Genomic DNA, 21,635 nt, shown 5'->3' with positions numbered 1-21,635 from the left:
CGGTACTGACAGAAATATTCTGTCATTCAGTAGATGACATCCTTTCCTCTGAATGAGTGTGGTGGTGGGAGCATTAAGTTACCAAAAGAATCTTTATTTGAATGGGATGGAAGACTGAGGTCCTGGCAACTTCCACTGAGGTCTTACAGACCTTTTTCGTAAGAATAAGGGGATTCATCCTGGCTGGCTGTTATCTTGGGTACATCTTGCTACCTGTGATTTCAGGCTTCCAGTGTCAAATGAATATGGCTTCCTCACTTCCAGCCCCAAACTATTTGTGTAACGGTGTGGTGTCCTGTGATTGCTCACTGGTTAGAGCACTGGCTTTGTAAACCAAGGGTTGCAAATTCAGTCCTTGAGGGGGCCTATAAAGGTTCTGGCACAGATTAGCTTTCACAAAAAAAATTGCCAGTGATAGTGGTAGGTCCTGCTGTTGGGTGCAGGGGACTGGACTTAATGATCTCTTGAGGTCCCTACCAGCCCTGTGAGATATGTATGTACCTCCATGTTTCTACACTTTAAATCGTCCATGGTGAGTGGAATAACCCTTCTGTGTTGCTTGTCAGTTTATAGAGGTTTTCCAAGGTTTCACTGCAAAGCTTTTCAGAACATCAAACTCTTCATTGTCTTGTGAGCTTCCTAATGTAAACAAACATCAATTTGTATAGGAGTTTGTATTGCCCAGTCTCTTCCCAGGAGTTCAAGGAAAGGTGATACATAAAAACAAACTTCTCTAGAGAAAAGCTGCTCTTAGTCTTTATTTGAAAAATGGAAACCAAAATACTTTCCTGTATCTCTGGGATGTTGACCTCATCACTTCTGGAACTGCTCAGATACTTTGGCAGTAGTAAACACCGTTTAAAAAAAAAAAAAAGTGTATATTAAATACTACAAGGGACTGATTTTTCCCCCCCCGCCCCCCACACACAGTAAGATGGTGAGATGCCCCACAGAATGAGACCAGGAACCATGGGTGCACCCATGCAGTAGAGAGAGTGCTATGACTTGACTGGCTTGCCTTGTTTAACCTAATATTAGAATGGAACCCTAGGCCTAAGGAGAAGCCATCACTTTGAGCCAGGGTTATGTATAAATCCCATGTAATATGGTTGATTTTCAGAGTAGGTTCGTCTCCTTCGTTAGGGTATCTCTAGACTTACCTGGTGTTCGACGCAGTGTGGTTGATCCTCCAGAGTTTGTTTGTTTTTTTTTTGTTTTTTTTTTTGTTGCATCTGTGAAGATGTGGCAAAATCGATCTCTTGGGGGCTCAGCCGTCAGCCCCGGTACTCAAGGGACGTTGGCACGAGCCCAAAGAGTCACAAATAGGGAGTGAAGTTGATGCTGATATGTGGATTCTAGCTATGCTAATGGCGCACCTAGAATTGCATAGCTGGGATCAGCTTTGTTCCCTGGTGTAGGCCAGGCCTAAGGATTAATTATGTGAGGAGGCTAAGTGCAAAGAGGATGATGAACTCTTTATTTTTAGAGCCAGGTTGTGAACTCCTGCTGCTTATGGCGAGCTGTTACTGCCATGTGACTAGTTTTTAATGGGCCCACCAGAAGAGTAATGACCTACAGAGGGTAGAGAATCACCATGCAGCCCTAGACATTTTTGATAATAAGCAGAAATGTTTCATGTGTTGTTATAATGGTGTGAAGGCTGTCGAGCTACAGATAGCAGTAGTGCCCAGTGGGCTGTAGGAAAGTGGAAAAGTGTGCAATGCATCTCAACAATTAGTGACACATCTAGAATTTGACTGTTGTGTGCAAGGCAGCTTTTATTAGATAGGCTTGAGTTATGAACCAGGGTTAACCAGATCTACATGACTGTATTTGAAAGCCAGATTCTGGCATCCTGCTAGTCCGTAACATGCTGCTCCTGAAAAAGTCTTCAGTGGGACAGTCAGCAGAGTCAGGTGCTACTCAATAGTAGATGGTATCTCAGAATCTAGCATGCAGGATGGAAATATGATGTTGAAATCTTGATTGTATATAAAGACTTATCTGTCTGTTCCTGCCCGACCCTGTTTAGGATAGCTCCTGCAATAGGCAAGTGCTTGGAAGTTCTGTCATGGCTGAGTAAGGTGGTATTATTGCCCCATGTAGCACCAGATTGACTCTCTTCAAATCTTTGGGAACTGGATTTCTTGGCTCTAGGCTGCCTTTGTATACTTGTTAGCTGACGAGGCTATAAATAAAGCTGGAAAGGACTCAAGCATAGCATCTTTCTGTTTTGTCACTGCGTAAAGACTAAGCATCAGAATGTCATGCAGCTGGAGGGGAAAATGTGCAGCTGTTTATCTGTACACACCACAGGCATTTTTCTTCCCGCATTCTAAAAAAACACACCAAAGGGAAGTTGTGTATTGAGAATTTTTTTTAAAAGGCGGGGCATGGCAGAGGTGCTGTTCCCCTTTTTAGAGGGTCAAGACACCGCTTCTACAGGGTATTTAGGCATGTTCCACCTTGAAAGCATGTTGCTACAATGGGCCAGTTGATGCTTAAAGTTGAGTAGATGCTTAAGTATTTAGCACAACCAAAGCCTACAAGATTTGCATTAAGTAAGCTCAAGTCAGTTATTGTGTTAAGTCTGTCTGTATTGTTCAAGAATATAGCTTTTAGAACAAGGTCTTGTTAAAAAATACTCAGATTGCAAACATTTATTGTTTGCTTTTTAGATGGGCAACTCCTGAGGATTAAACTGCTGCCATAGAAAGAACTGCTTTGGGTCAGACCCTCTCTCCGACTCCAATCGCCTGGCATTGCCACAGCAATTGTAACAAATTATTCTTTGTTCTTACCCACAGGCCTTATTTTGAGCTGAAGGCAAAATACTACGTTCAGTTGGAGGTATGTATCTAATTCAGATCTCGGAATGGCTGTGTTTGGTGTTTTTTAATAATAATGAAAAAATTAACACAATGTAGAGTGCTGCTGTAATTGCTGCATTTCTGTACAAAGTACATTCCATTGCAAACCCTTCACCATGACAAAACTTGCTTTAAAAATAAAAGGCCTAAAAGGACTGCTTCCATTTGTGAAGCAGGAGGACCCCAAAACCCTGACAAATTTTTGCATCTTTTTGCAGAATCTGAAGTGTGTCATTTCACTATCTGGCTTACAGTTCAAGCTTCAAAAGGAGTAGTTAATCTTCAGTGTCACCCCCCCAAAAAAAAAAAAACAAACCACCCACAGTCCTGTAGCACCTTAAAACTAACACTTCTATTTGTTAGGTAATGAAGTGGGTCTTACCCACAAAAGTTCAAGCTGTTTAAGTATTTGAAGTGCCACAGTATTGTTTCTCCACTAGAACTGGATTGCAGTTCTTATCTGGTTTCCAGTAGAAGTACTGCAGGAAGGAAACTAAAGATTTCTGTTAAGAGCTTAAAATTGTGCTGGGAAGAGCTGCAGAGGGTGCAGACACATGCCCAGTGAAGTTGTTGGGAAGAGCAGACTAGTCACAGAAAAGGGTGGGGCAGTATTTGCTCATCTCTACCTGAGAGCTGTGATCTGTGGATAGAGAAGCAGTTCATTTCTGCTGGTTGTAATAAGGAGGCCAGAGGTGTAAAATGCGTGGAGAATGGTGGAAAGATTGCTGAGTATCTGTGGGGCAAGGAGGAGAGGGAAACGGGAACCCTAATATACCTATCTGGCCAGTAATCAGCTGTGCAGGCACCAGTCTGTAACTGGACCAGTGGGTCCCATGTGCTTCTAAACCAACTGAGTCTGGTAGAGTCTCGTCTCTGTGTTCTCGTTCTGGGACCTGTGTTCCCTATAAGTTGAGCGTGTAGGTGCCCACCCAGGAGAGAGTCAAGTGCCACCCAGTTGATTAGTAGAGTGGCCACAGGTGGCAGCAAGTGTTTCTACTGGTGGCACACATCAGTGTCTTCAGGCATGTAAAATTTATTCTGTCAATGGATGGAAAAGTTAGAGGGAACACTGGTACAGACCCAGACTTAGACCTCCTCATGGGCCCTTCCTTGGGATGTGGAACATGGCTGTCCAGCTCCTCTAAATCCTAACATCAGTATCGGTGCTCTCCCAGGTGCCACCTCCTTTGTCTCTTACACATGCTCACCCAGAATTCTCTAGACCGTGTGCCCTCTGGGCCCCGTGTTTAACCCCTTCTGGGACAAGGTGGCAGGAAAACCAGGGGGACAGGCTCAGTAAAGGTCTATTTTTAACAACAGAGACTTTACTCTTGAAGTACTCTAGTGCACTTCCTCCCCTAGTCTGAATTCACCTTTCCTGTCTGTCTGGTTCGTTGGCAGTTCTGGCTGGACAGGACCCCTCCAGTGCCCTCTCTCGTGCACTTTGTCCTTGCACGTAGTGATGCTCAGCTCCCCTAGCACAGAGCAAAGTCCCACGGAACAGCACCTCTGTCTGCACTTTTGCTGTGTGTTCAAACTGAGAAGTGACGGATGCCCTCTGCGGTTATGACTGCCCTACCATCTGAGCCCCTGTGCAAACAGATCATTGCTCCACGGGAGGGGGGCCAGTGGCTGAAGACTGCAAAGTTGATGGCCCTAGACTGCTCTCTTCTTGTTGGTTTTTGATAGCCCGCCAGCAGGGTGTCAAGTGCAGGCAGGGCATATGATGTTCGTGGCAGGCCCACCGAGAAGGTAGATAAAAACAGAAATGCTCTGGCAGTAAAGTTGCTACATAACTCTGCTTTCCTTTGGAGAGTTCCAAATGATGATGTACTGGAGCATGACAAGGCCAGCAGCTCCCTATAACAGGCATAACTCACCCTCCCCTTGCTCTAGGCTGGCTGGGTGCAGCTCAATCACATGCTTCCCTACAGAGCCATCTAGCCTGCAAGCAGGCGCCGGAACCCCTTGAAAATGAGGAACAGCTTGTGATTTTTTTTATTTTAAACCCAGATTTTGATGCACCACAGGGAGGCTGTGGAAAATGCAGTACAATAGGCTGCCCTCGGGTTAGTGCAGTCTTGTGTTCAGCTTAGAATAGAAAATTGATACTGTCATATCCCATCCTGTCAAAGCTGTTTTTCATGCTTGTTCTCTGTTGTACTCCGCGCCAGTCTTCTCTTAGCTGTGGAATGGGGTTGGGGGGTGGGCAGGAAGAGGGGGAGAAAGGGGAAGTTAAAATGGTATACTACCATATGTGAGGCCTTGAAGCTTGCTGTGACCTGGGTCTGAAATGATGTGCGCAGTTCTAGCCACCAGGAAGTGATGGATTAGTTTTGTTTTCTGTCCAGAAAAATTCTTACATCTGTTTGGTGCCAGATGAGCCATTCAGCTTTTCTTATTCCCCCTCCCTATAGGGAGAGGGGCCAGGACTGTTAGTGTGCGTTGATTATCAGCTCCAAAGAACAAAAAAATAACGAGAGAAAATCTGACTGAACAACTAATGTCCTCCTGATAGGAGGATGTCTAACAACTGAATAATTAAGTATAAAAGTTAAGTACAAACTGAAAACAAAACATAGTTTCATATTTAATATTTTAGAAAGAAAACTATTGCTAACATCAGAATTTGTTCATGGAACAGCTGTTCGCATCAGGGGAACACCAGTGTTCCACAGAATACAGTTTGGGAAACGCTGAGCCAGTGAAATGCTGAGGCTCTGTGTGGTAACTCTGCTCAGGCACATTCAGATGGAGGCAGCTGTTCCAATGTGTGGCAGGAATGCCCCAGATTTGCTCCAGAGCCCAGTTTAGCTGACCAGAAATGAGGGGACTGTCCCAAATAGTTTTCTGCTAGTTGCGTGTGTCCGATGAATGGTCAGGATAACTCTGGTTTATTAAGCACTTCCATTAGCTCTTCATCGTCGCATGGCTCACGCTGCCTTCAGGCTTATGCAGCATTCCTGGCTATATGACACATGCAGAATCCTTTCCACCACACTGCAGTGTGCATTGAAACTGGAATACCACAACTCTTCATTTCCCCCCCACGCTCTCCCCCGGTTACCCTCTGAGCATCCCTGGCTTGTTGCATAAGGGTTCAGCTAAAAGCCCTTCACATTTTCAGGGCATGGAAATTATTACATTTTAACCTATATACTCACAGGGGTCATGTGCAGCTATTTGAATCCCCCCTTGTGGGCAGCCTTCATGCGGACGCCCATGTTGCAGCTCCAGGAAACATCCGGCTGTTGACCCATCCCTGTGCCCCTCTGGTGGGGGAGGGAAGTGGTTCCACCCATTGCCCTCTGCTTGCAGCACCATCCTTGCAATGGATGGTGCTTGTGGGGGCAGCGCTTGCACGCCTAGGCAGTGCACAAAGGCCTGCTTGCCTCCATGCGCAGGCATGCCAGCAGCCAGCCACTTCTGGGAGTGGGAACCAGGCCACGGCACGCAGGCAGCCTGCGTGAGTCCTGCCTTGCCACCAGCTGGGAGCCACTTGTGTGGTAAAACTCTTCCAGCTGGAGCTTGCACTTTGCACACAACCCCTTATCCCAGCCCTGAGACCTTTCCTGTACCCAAATGTCTTGCTATAGCCTGTACCCCAACACCTTCTGCACCCCAATCCTTGCCCGCTGCTTGGAACCTCCCTGCTGCACCAGATTCTCTTCCACAGCCCATACCCTTCTCATACACTCCAGTCGCTGGTAACAGCCTGGCACCATCTCCCGCATCAAACCAATTTTAAACGTCAAGATAAGTAATAATTAAATGACAGGGAATGGGTCATTCTACGTAATTACTTGGTGATAACAAAACGTACACTCAAACTGTATTAAAGCAGCAGCAAGGGGGAAAAAGCTAAATAGACACCGTTTATTCCATCCCATACTAAAAAGGAACTTGAACGATCATTTACAGAGAGAGTGCTCAGAACTCTCACTTAACGTTCAAATTCGACACATTAACATGTGGTTTGAACCGGGACGGCAATTACCTGGCCCATTATAAGGACTCCTTTTTTTAAACATACTTTGTTTTATGTAACTCTTGATTTCCCCACCCCACTCCTGCTGCTCTTCTGATTTGTCAACCTTGATAACAATTTTTGGACCTCTGTGCTTTACATATTGAGTCTGTTCTGGGATGGCTATGATCAGAAGAAGTGGGTCTGTCCCACGAAAGCACATCACCTCATAACTTATTTTCTTAGTCTTTAAAATGCTACATGACTGCTTTTTTGTTTTGATAGAATACATACTAACACAGCTCTCTCTCTCACTATTCCATCACAGTTTTGTATTTGTCAGAACTTATCAGCTGTATGCCTGTTTTTGCTTGTGTACAAGCAGGTTTGCATGTGATATTTTGGACGAAGACAAAAAAAAAAAAGCTTTTTCTTTGAAAGGTTGCTGACCCCCGCACTCCTGTAATACCTCCCTCTGATATAGCACTTTCCATGGGTAGATCTCAAAGCACTTTACAAAGAATCCCAGTTTTACAGATGAGGAACTGAGTCAGAGTAGTGACCATGAATTGTCCAAGGTCACCTGGCAAGCCGGTGGCAGAGCTGGGAATAGAAGTTGCCTGTGTCCCAGTCGGTCCTCTACCAACTAGGCCATGTTGCCTGATTAAATGGAAATGAAGCCCATCTTTTCACTCCTTACATAATGAGAATTTATCTGTAAACCTTTAAAGAAACCTCATCTGCCTTCCTCATTAGCAATTAAAGAAGACTGTGGATGACCTGCAGGCAAAGCTGGCCCTAGCAAAGGGAGAGTATAAAACTGCCTTGAAAAACTTGGAGATGATCTCGGATGAGATCCATGAGAAGAGGCGGTCAGCTGCCATGGGACCCCGGGGCTGTGGTGTAGGGGCGGAAGGCAGTAACACCTCAGTGGAAGATCTTTCAGCATGTAAACTGGAATCGGACACTATCTCCAGTAAGTACAAAGTTGTGCGTTCAGACATTCCTGTGGGCAAGTGCGCGGATGGGGAAGAGTTACCAACAAGGTCCTTTATTTTATTCTACAGCTTATGGTTTGTGAGTTACAACTTGAGTTCTCATGGGCACCTTCAGTAAACCCCATGCACTGGAGAATCCTGTTCAGGGGAAATAGAGGGGAATATTTGCTTCTTGCATCACTGCTGTTGCAAACCACAGTGGTGCACTCGAACAAAATCACTACCCATCAACGCTCGTAAATATATACCATGGACTGTATTTATAAGGCCTAGTTTACATACAGTTTTGTGCACCAGTATAACTTTTTTCTGTTGGTGCCATTATTTATTTTTACTGATGGATCAGTGTGACCTCTACTGTTGCTGTTATGCTAACATACTGACATAACTACTTCATACTGGGGTCTGTATAGTGCTACGACTGTATTGGTGCATCTGTATAGTGTAGTGTACTGGTATAGTGAAAGAGGTACAATTTTTGTCTTTAGGTGTGTCAAGACACAAGCTGTTTGCATGACGTGAGGCTGGTTCATATGTTGCCATGTAAACACTGCTTTGACTAAGGGAAGCAAAGCAGTAGGAGAATATTAGCTCATTGTGTTGCATGTCAGGAATGGAGATGAATCATCTTTGAGTGGTGGACAAACAGTAAGACTGTTCTGCAGGCCGATTGTCACACTGTTTAGTAGAGCGGAGATAACCGGAACATCCCCTAAGTTCTGGGGAGCCTTGGATTTGGGATTCGGATTCAGGCCCTTCTGGATGACAGAGTGAGTTGCTAAAGAGGAGATTAAAACACTTTGAGAGCTCCAAAAGAGACTTCCTTTTCTGCCACCAGCAGTAATATTTTCCAGCTCCAAAATGGATCTGTTCCATAAATCTAACCCCGGAGCTCCCTTCTCCTTGTATCTCATCTTGGCTCTTGTCTGCAGGAAAGAACCTTGCAAAAAGTGCTGATGAGCACAGGAGCTCTTCATAAGAGCCCTGATGCTCCACTCTCATGGACACTCATAAGCCAGCCACTAAGTCTTTTTATTGGTTTCTTAGAACTTTGGGGCAGGTCACCGACAAGTATTACTGGGCTTGTTTTAGATACTGTCCTCCCTGTTTATACAAATAATACAAATCACCATCCCCTGGGGCATTATTAGATTTAGCTTCCTTCAATATTGCCTTTTCTCTGCTAGTCCATGCTTATGCTTCCTTCACAGAGTGCACACTTGTGGTGGTCACAGATGGGGAGTAGCCATTTGAAATTGTGCAAACAATGTTAAGTTTATGGAGCTCTCTGGTCTGTATTTTCCAAGATCATATATACCAGGACAACTACTCCACGACTTGCTGGGCCTTGTTCTGATCTCATACCGATCTTATTACCATATCAGTGTGAATACATATAAAGAAACACTTGATTTAAATAAAAAGACTGGATTTAAATATTAAATTTGAAGTTAACAGCCTGTATCTGGTGGCTATGGTTTTTAAAATAATCTAAACTAAATATTAACAATAATAAAAAAACGGCTTTCTGACAAGCTTTAAAGAGAGTCAGACAACTGAACAGAGGGAAGACACTGGCTAAGTACATGGGACTGGAGTTAAATGAATCAACTTTTGGCAGGAGCACACTAGTTTCAGCTGCAGAGAACGTTTTCTTTATCTCAGTTTATTCAACTATTTCAGTTCGATGACTAGTTAACCTGTTGGGATTTGAAAAGGCAGGAAGGCTTCTTCCCCTCTGCCACTCTGTAAATAAATAGGTGTAGGTGTGAAAGGAGGAGTTCCACTAAAGGTTGAACTGCTCTAGTCAGGCACCTTTGGGACCTGACTGGTGCCGAATGAGAGAATTTACCAGACCATGGAGGTCAATGTTTTCTAGTGCATTACCAACACCTCCACTGCTTACTGGGCTCTTAGAATAGTAACAGAGGTAGCTGTATTAGTCTGTACTCCAACAAAAAAAAGCAGCAGAAATGTAGCATTTAAAGACTAACCAAATGATTATTTGGTGATGAAGACCCACTTCTTCACAGCCTGTCAGTGAACACTTCAATGCAGTGGCCCATTCTGTTAAAGACCTCAGAATTTGGGTCCTTTATAGCTCGGAGAGGTAGCCATGTTCATCTGCAGCTACCTCTCTGAACTATAAAGGACCAAATTCTGAGGTCTTTAACAGAACGGGCCACTCCATTGAAGTGTTCACTGACAGGCTGTGAAGAAGTGGGTCTGTCCCGTGAAAGTTTGTCACGAAATAAGTCATTTTTGTTAGTCTTTTAAAGTGCTACGTTTCTGCTGCTTTGTTTTTGTTGGGCTCTCAGAAGACATTTAGGGGTAAAGTACAGCTAAATAACAGCACAGAGCTAGGACTGGTGGCTGTAAACAAACTTTCTGGCCATGTGAAACTTGGCCATGCCTATGATAAGTGGTTGTCTGGCTAACTAAAATCATGCTGGATTACGGATGTTACTGTACGAGAATGCTGGCCTAGAGAGGTTCAACCTGCAGTTCTAAAATCTTAAAGGACATGGTGAGCAGCAACGATCACTTCAGTTTATTAACTACAAGTAATACTCGTTATTTGCATTTAAAACTGATTTTATTAAAACACTGTTTTAATAAACTTGAATTTGTTGGCACAAAATTAATGAACAATTAAAATGCAACCATTTCTATGTATTAGAAGTCCAAAGTACTAAATTTAGCATAGAGACTATAAATAGTTGCAAATCAACACAATTTAACTAAGGAGAAAATTTTCTTTGAGAAGATAATTATGAAATAGAAAATGCAAAACAAGATCTAAATCAGGGCTTTCTGCTCAGTGATTTTAAGTGGCTTTGACTTAAATCAGTCTGCTCTGAACCAAATAGTTGCTGTTAGTCCTGATTTTCCCCCCCCCCCCCACTGGTGAGAATGTACCCAGAATCAGGGCTTGGCTGAAAAGACCAGACAGTTCAATAAGAACATTACCCCCCAGACAGCTGAATTTATTGCCCATCAGAATGGGTGGTAACTCTCTACCCAGCATTGTTCATTTCTTGCATTTAGGTGAAACTTGTCAGCATCAATTATTGATTTTTGTTGGCACAAATATACTATTTATTATGTGGGATAGCCAGTCTTTAGTATTTAACTGTAATTTTCTTTAGTCACACTTGTCCTAGACTAGCAGATCACAGTGTAATTTACACAGTAGATAATTTCTGCAAATAGGAATTACTCTGTGTGGTCCATTGCCAATCCTCTGCAAAAATTATCTAGCACTGTCCCATACATATTGATAAAACATGTCTAGTTGGAAAAACCAGTGCCATGCTGGTTTTGTGTCTGGAGGAGGTGAAACGGTGTGTAATCTTAGACTTTATTTATTTGAAAAAAAAATCAGTAGCTGGCTGCTGTGAATGCCCATCTTATGTGCTGAAGCATTCTTAGGTCGGTTCTGTAACATACAGTACATGGAGTCCGCAGATGGAGACAGTTGGATGTTTTTGTTTCCACCCCTTATGCTCATAAATTAATGAGTAAAAGCCTGAGGTTTGAGAGAAGCCTTAGTTTTTTTCTTTTTAATGTTTTCCTTGTTTACAGTTTCTGTGCTGTTTTTTTTACTGGGCTCTGTGTGTGCCTATCTTTCAATAGCAAGCACTGCAAGGAATGTATGGATGGTAACATCTAGTCCTTATAAATTCCCTGTTGAACATATTTTCAGCATTACATGGTTTTGTCTAAGGCATCAGTTCTGCAAAGGCATATGCATGTGAGTAACCCTTAACTGTGATGGGACTACTTCTGTGCATATGCCTTTGGCAACGTAGGCCCCAATCCTGCAGTGACCAAAGACTGGAAACTTCAGATTTAACAAGCTCTACTGTACTTGTAATGTGCAAAATCATACTAATTAATTTTCCCACCACCCCACACACTCGGAGCTAGTAGAGAGATTCTGTATTTCTTAGTGATTCCTGTGCTGGGGAGATTAATGAGTCTTGTTGAATTTTGGCTGCACAGGCAGGAAGATAACGTGGTAGCTAAGTGCCCGCCTTCTGCTTCACATTAAGTACTGTTACAGATAAATATTGCCCCGTCCTAGTCCAGTATTCTACTGTGATGGGTACAATACATTTTACTATAGAGACGCTGTCCCAAACTGCTTATAACACACTACAATAAGTAGACAAGATACAAAGCAGCAAGGGGTAGTACAAATGAAAACCAGCATATTTAACACAGTGGATGGTGGGGGTGCTAGTTCTGACAGTATTGGAGATGGCACCGTTAGCCTGTTTCTCCCAAAAGCGTCTCAAGAAAAGAATCTCTCTCCTCTCCCAAGGCCTGCTAATGAGATGCAATGTTAATATATTATGAGATGTAACATGTAAATGCAGCTCTTAGGATAGCAATGTACACGCTGCTGATGGAAATGGCGGCAACTAAAACAGCATGTAAGAGATGCTTGGTGAAAATGTGTCTGTTAATTAGAATTCTCCTGAAACATTACAGTGGCTTCTGAAGTGTTCGAGGATGACAACTGCAGTAGTCTTGTGTCCGAAGAGGATTCGGAGACCCAGTCAATGTCCAGTTTCAGTTCTGGTCCTACAAGTCCCTATGAGACGCCCACCCCGTTTCCTCCAGCAACGCGACCTGGAAGCCTGGATCTGCCCAGTCCTGTCTCCCTGTCTGAATTTGGGATGATGTTTCCTGTACTAGGTCCTCGAAGTGAATGCAGTGGGGCATCATCGCCTGAATGTGAAGTTGAAAGAGGTGAATGGAGCTGGGTTAGCTAGGTAGCTTTATAAAGGAGCAGAACCACCTCCTCAGCTCCTCCAGGGATGCTGTGTTGATAGGGTTGAGATGTTACCTGCTCTCCGGGCTTGGAGGAGGGGGGCAGAGGGAGGCAGTATTACTGCTCTTTAAAAAATGACTTATGCCTTAGAATGAGAAGCTGCCCAGTTTCACTCCTGCTCGACCCCATGCTGTATACAGCAATGATGTTAGTCATGTAGCAATCACTTGTTACATCAGCTGCTGCCTTCTTATATTTGAATTCTGACATGATGTTTGAAGGATATGCACTTAGCTGCTTTTACGGGGGAAAAAAATGTCCTGCTTGGGGAATATAATAGTTTCCAGTTCTGCTCAAATACATTGCCAAAGGGTGACCTCCTTTGGGCAGTGGCTCTGCAAGTCTTTGCTGAGAAACTGAGCATACAGGACACATCTGTGCTTGCATTTGGTGATGCAGCGTACAAGCCAAAGCTCAGCTTGGAAGCCCAACCTCCATTAGTCAGTGTTACTCTTTGTCCTGGGTTCTTCAGTACTTTGGTGTGGGAAGTGGCGCATGCGTCCAAATGGCGGTCCATGACTTAAGGTTTAATAATACTTTAATTGTATGCCTTTGCAGGGGATAGAGCAGAAGGGGCTGAGAACAAGATGAGCAACAAAGTGAACAAGAACAGGGGTAGCAGTGGCAACTCCACTGATGGTCTGGCTTTGGAGAACCGAATGAAGCAGCTTTCACTCCAGTGCATGACAGTCCCAGAGGGGATTATTGCAGACAGAAAAGCTGTGCAAATTGGTTGAGTCCTCCTGCTGCTCTGGTTAATGGGAGTATAAATATTTATACATGAACTTCAAAATGTCTGAAGAACATTGTGCCAATAACTATTTAATATATGCCAAATCTTAAGCGTTTACTCTACAGATTTAAAACTGCACTAGAGACGTTTAATTGATGTTGAGGGCTGAAGTATTTTTTCAGTAAAATCTTTGTGGGACAGACATTGTCAGAGGTGTAAGCTGTGCTTGCTGTATTTCACAGCCTTTGTAAACTGTTTTGTAGCAGCCTGGCTGAAGCAATAACTAGCATTGTTCCTGTATAAACACATGCCAGTAGGGGTCTGAACACCAAGCCAAACACTTGTGCTGAGCAGTTTGGCTTCAGTTTTGTAGAATGAGATGCACTTTAGAGTAGATCTCTGAAGTGTAATAGGCATATCCTTTTAACAAGCTGTATGTCTGTACTGTTCTTAAACTAGAAGTATTTTGTACACAAAGAAGCTGTTGCATGTGTGGTCTAGAAGTCTTCGGTCTGCCTCCAGTGCTCATGGGGAAGCGAGTTGTGATTTAAAGTATTGGCCTGAGACGGTGGCAGAGCTTTAGTATTACTTAATAGTTGTATTCCTGCTAGTCTCCTACTTTTTTGGGGGCGGGGAGGAGGAGAGGTGGTTGTCACTTTCCCAGGGTGAATCCAGTGACCAAAATTACAGATTGAACTCATAAGTTGTCAATTTTTCAGCACTTACTGTAAAACAGGATGACTTGTGATCCAAAAAGTAGTTGTAGATCTTGACCTACTCAACATTAGACGGTTATCCTTAAGAGACGCATGAAGAAAGAGTTGCTAATGTGGATTGATGTTTAATTCTTTGTAGGTTGTAACACAGGGTTTTATAACTGCTTAGGGGACATGTTTCTCTAGAGGATACTGTTCACTAAAAATAGAAAGGGAATGAGGGGCATGTTTTGGTAGCAGCTCTTAGGTAGTAGTGGTGTCTGTAGTTATGCTAATTAGTAGCAAAAATTGTAGAAGCTCTCCGTTTTGGTAGCTGGACGTTTCTGAAAGCACCTACTCTATCTATTCAGGGTTTTTTGTTAATTGGATGGAATTTTAGCATCAGCTGAAATTTTCTAGTCCATATTTTGCAGTCCTGGTGTATCTCCTTAAAGTATATGTAAAATTCTTCACACTACAGTAAACCATGTTTTTCCATATTTTATTGTCCTGTACAGTATCCATGTATAGAAATACTAAATATTTCAGTAGCTATTCTAAATGTAGTTTCGTAGTAAAACCATCTGATAGTTAAACCACTTTTTACAACTAAAACGTGCACATGGTCTTTGTTTATTCAATGAAATGAACATCTTTTGGCATCGAATGCCAAATTCACTAGCTGTTAGTAAAGCGAAAAGACAAGCTTAATGCAGTTGCAGAATTTGTGTATTGGAGCATCTTCACATCTGGTATAGTAAATTTTCGAACAGGACTTTACACCAGGAATTTAATTGGCTGTATATGAACAAGTATTGTCTCATGACAGCTTTGTAATTTGAGCCAGGAGTATAAATAGTTATGAATTTCACATGACAAAAGATTAGCCAAATATGTATGCAGTGTTTCCTGACAGATCACTTCATATGCAGTAGAGGAAGGTATTCTGTACTTATCTAAAACTTCTGTTTCACTATGGAAAGCTGTAATGGGACTCTTGGAAAGGAGACCATTCTTAGAATTAATGGTGATTTTGTGTGTATGATACAGCTAATCATTTGAACACAGATGGTCATTCAGAGGCTCAGCTCTTTAGGTTACTAACATTTAGACAAATACTTAGGAAGAAGTATGCTTCCAGTTCATAAAGTAACATACGTCAGGAAACATGGTTAGAACTGAAATTAAAATATGAAGTTTCTAACGAAACTGGAAAATTTTTCATATTTTCACTTTTTTCCCCTAGTTAGGTAAGCCAACCAAGCACTTCGTAGGCAGGCAAACTCTCAAATGCACTTCATGATTCCTTACTTTCCTGAGCATCAAGTCCTAACAACTATTAAGAGATAAGATGTTTAATGATCCCTATACTAGGAAAGCTTGCTAGTCTGTGCACCAGAGTTTTCCTTATCACCTAAGTGTAATGTGACACCTCCAGACTTTCCAGTACTGTGAGACAGCACTAGCAGAAAGTATGTGGGAGTGTCATGTGAGCCAAGAATCGAGCAGCTGGCCCTCTGCAACCTTTAGCAGAAAAGCAAACAGTAAATATATGGAAGGGCCCCAACCGCCAGGCAACATAGCATTTAGCAGACAGGCCTCCAACTGAAGGGTAAGCAAGCTTGATCAGTTGTTTTCAGGCAGTTTTAGAAAGCATACCAACACTGTAGTAGAAATAAAAATGCATTTTCATAACAGCCCTTGTCATTTTATTCTAAACTTTTCATAAAATGCCAATCTGTGTATTGAACACCTAATGATGGGCAAATGGATATGACTAGAACCTTATCATGGAATATCAAAGGAACAAGTTCTCCCCAGTTACCTTTGTCTGCTCAAAACCCCCTTGGATTTAATATTTCACTTGCTAGCAGTGTGGTAGCAAAAGTATTAAAAATAAGCATCGGACATTTTAAAGCCTGTGTGGTAACAAGTTAGCAGCCTTGAAAGGGGATGCAGTGCACACAGGGCTTTACCGACGAGCAAAGAAAGGATGGCTTATCACCTTTTAAGCTTCATCTTGCTTTTGGTAACGTGCACTGAAACTGGGCCTGTGTATTTTATTCTTATTTTGTCAGAGGCTCTCCTAACATGGTTTCTCAAACTCTCCTGCACAAGCCACTGGTACTTCTGCTGTACTAAAAATGCAAATACAATCTTGTCAGATTCTGCTTTAGCAGTGTGTTGAAGTCAACATTCGAGGTGTACATGGTTTTACCTTCTAATGGAGCCTCTCAGCTTTACTGTTTGAGGACCATGAGATGCTGGTAGCACTCACTAAAAGGCAGCCCTAAGGATTAAGCCTCTTTCTTAACTCTGACAGATTAAGCAAGAAGGATGATTAACCTAATGGCTTTAGAAGACAGCCCAACTGTAGGCTCCAACAAGGTAAAACATGGTGTCCTCAGCAGCTCTAAGGTAGGATTCACAAACAAACTGTAGTGTCTACTGTGTGGAGGCCATTGGGAGAAAGGGTAGGGCACAGCCAAAATCCTTTTGAAGGATACTGAAAAGTGTTCTTTGTAAATATCCTTTTTCCCCCATGGGCTGTGTCTATACACTAGAGTTTTGTTGACAAAACCCAAGGAGCATCCACCTTCCCAAGGTGTTTTGTTTTGACAGTAAAAGGCACGTCTTGCTACCATATGCATCTATTCTACTGCTTGAGGTTCTGTGATTGACAGTATCCTATTTTGTGCTAAGGTGTTCCATGCCTTAGATAATTAAGATAATGTAAAATAGTTCTAAATTGTCACTCTGCCCCTCCACCCCCATATTTAGAATAACTGATTTTCATATTCTGCATATGGGGCCTATTAATGGAGACTCATTGCAATGCTTTGCTTTTGCATCATTGGCATGATGCAGGCATTTACAGTATCTGCCCTCTTTATTCTGAGAAGCACATCTTGCCCTGGCATCAGGGACCATTACAAACTTGTAATTGGTACAGAAGTGGAAGATTATTACTTTAACTTTTGCACTGAAACTTTTTCAATGTCAAGTCAAATGACTAAGCCATTGAATGAGCCTGCTGGTAGTCAGAAGGAAAAACTGATTTCCTGTACAGTAGCAGCTACAAGACTGTGATGTAACAACTGGATTTCGGCAAGTCAATTTGCTTCATGCCTTGTCAGCAAAATACGTTGTGAAATTTTACTGCTAGGCTGTTTGTTTGTTTTGCAGAGTTTTGAAGGGCTAGGACTGCTAGCTCTTAAACATTAGCCAGTCGTTTTTGAAAGTGCAAATGACAGCAGGTGGAGGTACTGCACACTCAATTCAGGCCACTTAAATGTTCTTGGCCTGTACAAGGGAGTAAGTGACCTGAATTACAGGCACAGGCCTTTGCGCAACAAAGGCTGGTTTTGCCTTTGCTGAAACCGTACCCACTCAGTACTTATGCTCAGAGGATGTTAAACTAGACATCACTTTGCACCTAAAGAGCCATTCTTTGAGCTGGCTGAATCCAGAATGATCAATTTACTGCAGTTAAGACTTAGTTTAGGCTACAGTCTCAAAACTCTCCTCTTGCAAGGGGAGAGCTTTTAAATCCGATGTTTTCATCCTACAATACAATTTTTCCTTCAACATCCTTGCCAAGCAGATAAGCAAGAAGTTAGTGGCATAGATGCAGTGCAATTTAATTCCTAATCCAGCTGGTCTTTCAGAGAACTGTAATTTAAAGGGCACATCTTAATTTTTTTCCAAACTCTTTTGTCCTCAAAGTTGCTGTCTAATCCAAGGAGATTAAACATGGGTTGCTGAGCTATTAAGATGCTAGATTTGCAGTACCAACCTTTAAGCACTAAAGCTGCTGCCCAGACTCTCACACTGGTTTGTTTTTGGGGAAAAACCCAAAGCTGTGGGTGGGGTGGTTTTGAGTCTTGCTTCCCTCCATAGTAATGTTTTACCCCAGCTGCAGTAGAAGTAGAGTCAAATGCTGCAAAAGTAGCATTGCCACTCTTGGTTGTAAGGAAGCCTCCAGGAACACATCCATGACAATGTAGGACAGCACCTCCTGGCCTTTACTTTATTATTCCTGAGGGCTCTGAATAAACGCAGTACACCCAACCCCTTTTTTCTCTTCTGCAAAATATTTGCTGTAGAAGTTAAGAAGGGCTCACTAGACCCTGTCTACTGTGTGTGGGCAAGAGGGAAGAATAAAGTGCCAAACTGCAGTAAGCCAAGGCCTACCATTCATAAACATGATTAAAGGTTTACATTCAAGCATTTCACACCATTTACCATCAGTCCTGAAGCACTCCTCACCTTAATGGCTGTATAGCAAAAAGCGTGAGTAAACTCTGAGGTGGCTAATGCAGAAAGACTGATGTAATTGGTGGTCCAAGCCCTGGGCAATTACTTTTGCAGGTAGAGTGCAGTTGTATACATCTATCAATGGTTAAGTAGACACATTTCCCTTGTGTTTTCAGGAGATGGCACAGTGCAAGCTCTTGCCTGCTTTCCCAAAGCACAATGCAAAGACTGGTGGTCTCATTGCAGCTGTGATACCTTAAGAGGAGTAGTGCTATTAAAGTCCAGGAAGAAGGGTCCCTCTTGCTGTGGCAGAAAGGTGCTGGGAATAATATTGTAAACTCCAGCAGGTACATTTTCCACCTCCGTGTAGCAAAATCCACATCTGAAATAAGAGTCAGTTTAATAAGGTGCTTAAGGGAGAAGTATGTGTATAATATAAAATCAAATGAGAATTACCTGTAGTCACCACTGTTTTTCTTCTTAAAGCCAGAGGGACCAGGATCTCCTACTGCAGACACTGTGACAAGTTCAAACCCCACACTGTACTGCCTACATGTAAAAAGAGTACCTTTGTTTAAGATGTCAGGTAGAACATTTACCAAATAAAAATTGTTAAACTAAGCGGCAGACATCTCCCAGCTACTGGCACACACGAGTTATTTCTGCTAATTAGATCAAAAGTTTATTTTTTTGCCCATGACGCTCAAAAACCCAGACATTAACTCAGTATTTGGCTGCAAAAAGCTTTCAACCCAAGAACTAAAATGGGGGTAGATGCTGATGGGGTGGCACACATCCTCAACTCTAAAGGGGGTTGAGCTCATAGGTCAGTACATGTGCTGCCTAGCAGAGACCATCGGTCAGGTGGGTCCAGATTGCAGTGACTGCTGGAGAAGACTTTCCTCAAGTTGCATCCATATAGCTGAGGACAAGATGGCTGCATAGGGAAAGAGGAGGCTCATGCCCTCACCCCTTCAATCAGGAATCACATCCCACCCACTAGGGGAGATGGAAGGAAAGCACCCAGTTAGTGCTGCAGGGGCAGGCCTGGGGCTGGTTAAGTAACCTAGAGTTGGCTACGTGCAGTTGCTTCTACCTAACCTCAGCTTTGGAGAGAGCAAATGTTGCTTGTGCATGTTCAAGGTGGGTGAATGAGTTCTTCAGCTAAAACAGGGCTGGCCCACAGCTTTTCTGCATTGTTCCTACAGCATTATAGGTGGGCATTTGTTTCAGTAGCCTGCTCAAAAGTGAGGGCCAAAAGGCTTGTACCCTCTTCCCTGCTGAGTATGGCCCACTAGCAGATGAAAAGAGGATTCCCCCTTGAACTCTCCCGTCCTAGAAAGAGGTGTTATCTTTAGCATAAAAAGTAACCTGCTGTGTAACAGCTGGGGAAAGAAGGGAAGCTGCTTGAACTAGCCAGTAATGAGGACTGGTTCAGCTAGAAATTGTGACCTTTAAAGTTCAAACTCATTCTGACAGGTAAAGTACAAAAGGCCTACACTCAGTGTATCATGCTCTAACTGTACCAATAGGCAGCACTTGTTTTTCACAAACCTTGGTCCTCTTAGTTCAATTAGTAAGGGGCCAGTCTTCTCCAGCTGAAATTGATAAATGGGGTTGTTCTTGTAGGAATCTCTGAAATTTCCACAGCCTCCAGCAGTATGACCTTTCCACTGCCCATTTACCTGACAGGAAACAAACATAGGGTGCCTTATGGACTACAGGTACAGCTTGCTCTCTTCTCAAGTTTTAGCACTGTGAAATAGTGAGTCCTGAATTCTTCTCTCTCCAGTTGGTTATCTGCGTTACTTCCGATTCACACCAGCATAGATAAGATCAGAACTGTATTTAGAAAATTCTTTTAAACGTAAGCTCCCACTTCTACAAATATTAAACCTATTTAGATCAAAGCCTCTTGTTTGAACAATTCAGTATCCATCTCTTCCTTGATCACAGTAACGAGTATTACCAGGCATTTTGCTCTATGGCTATATAAGATATATTGAATAAGGAAAATGCCACAATTCTGAAAGGTAGGGAGGGGAGAGAGTCCAGTAATCATGAGTGGGACAACCAAAATTTTTTTTTAAGCGGCCATAAGCACTGGTCGAGCTGTGATACATATACATCACCCTGGCTACTAACATAAGAAAGGACAAACTGGGTCAGAACAACGGTCTGTCTAGCCCACTATCTTGTCTTCTCACTATGGCCAATACCAGCTACTTCAAAGGGAATGAACAGAACAGATCAATCAATCTCCTGTTGTTCAGTCCCAGTGCTTAGGAGTTGAAGGTTTAGACACACCCATGGCATGAGATGCACCCACTACCCTCTTGGCTAATGGGGACAGTTATCAATAGCTATGAATGTTTCCAACTTTTTTTTCTGAAGCCAGTTTTACTTGTGGCCATTACGACATCTGCGGTAACAAATTTCATAGGCTGATGCCTTTCAAGAAGAATAGCAGAGCCGACAGCCCCCATGGGGCAAGGGGTGGTGGTAGGTGGCTATGTACTGGAAGGGGCAGAGCTAAGGCAACAAGTCCTCAGCACTGCCTAGACTGTGCTGCTCCTGGCCCTCTGGTGGTGATTCAAAGGGCCCTGGGTTTCAGCCAAAGTAGCAACAGTGGCAGCTGGTAGCCCTGGTTGGACCCTTTGAATTGCCAGAATCTAGGACAGTTGTCCTTTTTGCCCCCCACACCCCAGAAGTGGGTCTGCCAAAGAAATACTTCCTTACGTTTCCTTTTAACCTGCTGCCTACTATTTTCATTAGGTAATCACTGGTTCTTCTTCGAGTGGTCCCCGTGGGTGCTCCACAATAGGTGTCAAGCTCGCCCGGTGCCGCAGATCGGAAATCCTCCAGCAGTTTCTCCTGGATCGCGCATGCGCCGGCGCGCGCCGCCCCCCCCTGCACACCCCCAGCCACGTGCGCGATCCAGTCCCTGCCAGTTCCTTCTCAGCTGCCATCGGCTGCAGACAGAATCTGCTCAGGCTAAGGCCAGAGTCAGATTACTTAGTGGTTTTTTTCCACATGTAAATTGTTGTTTTCAGTTATTAAACAAAAAAAAAAAAAAAAAGAGAGAAAGCAAAGAGAATATCAGCAAAAAAAAACAAAAAGGAAAAAGAGAGGAGCGGAGAAGAGAAGAGCGGACGTGAAGGCCATTTAGGCTGCCCGCTGCTGCAGGCCAGTGATCACTATTTGGGGTGGAAAGGCACGGATTAAGTGCTAAGTACCCTATTAACAATAAAGGACTCACCGCAATGGCCTCTTCA

The 21,635-nt window shown here is 43.2% G+C and overlaps 2 protein-coding genes across 6 annotated transcripts in view; one reads left to right on the top strand and one right to left on the bottom strand.

The window, feature by feature from the left end:
* SH3BP5 (SH3 domain binding protein 5) overlaps positions 1 to 17,396 on the top strand; it is a 95,773-nt gene extending 78,377 nt beyond the window's left edge. For all 3 annotated transcript variants that reach the window (XM_074988303.1, XM_074988302.1, XM_074988304.1), the window contains 4 exons: positions 2,808 to 2,850; positions 7,594 to 7,813; positions 12,333 to 12,593; positions 13,234 to 17,396. In XM_074988303.1, coding sequence (XP_074844404.1) covers positions 2,808 to 2,850; positions 7,594 to 7,813; positions 12,333 to 12,593; positions 13,234 to 13,412 — 703 coding nt within the window. In that variant the 3' untranslated portion in view covers positions 13,413 to 17,396. The remainder of the gene's footprint in view (positions 1 to 2,807; positions 2,851 to 7,593; positions 7,814 to 12,332; positions 12,594 to 13,233) is intronic.
* A 148-nt stretch (positions 17,397 to 17,544) lies between these two features.
* CAPN7 (calpain 7) overlaps positions 17,545 to 21,635 on the bottom strand; it is a 53,835-nt gene continuing 49,744 nt past the window's right edge. For all 3 annotated transcript variants that reach the window (XM_074988298.1, XM_074988301.1, XM_074988300.1), the window contains 3 exons: positions 19,915 to 20,045; positions 18,817 to 18,909; positions 17,545 to 18,742 (listed from right to left, as the gene is read on the bottom strand). In XM_074988298.1, coding sequence (XP_074844399.1) covers positions 18,598 to 18,742; positions 18,817 to 18,909; positions 19,915 to 20,045 — 369 coding nt within the window. In that variant the 3' untranslated portion in view covers positions 17,545 to 18,597. The remainder of the gene's footprint in view (positions 18,743 to 18,816; positions 18,910 to 19,914; positions 20,046 to 21,635) is intronic.

This window comes from Carettochelys insculpta, chromosome 2, assembly GCF_033958435.1.
Source record: "Carettochelys insculpta isolate YL-2023 chromosome 2, ASM3395843v1, whole genome shotgun sequence".
Lineage (NCBI taxonomy): Eukaryota > Metazoa > Chordata > Testudines > Carettochelyidae > Carettochelys > Carettochelys insculpta.
The sequence above is the reverse complement of the archived record's forward strand: the minus strand, read 5'-3'. Positions and strand labels throughout refer to the sequence as shown.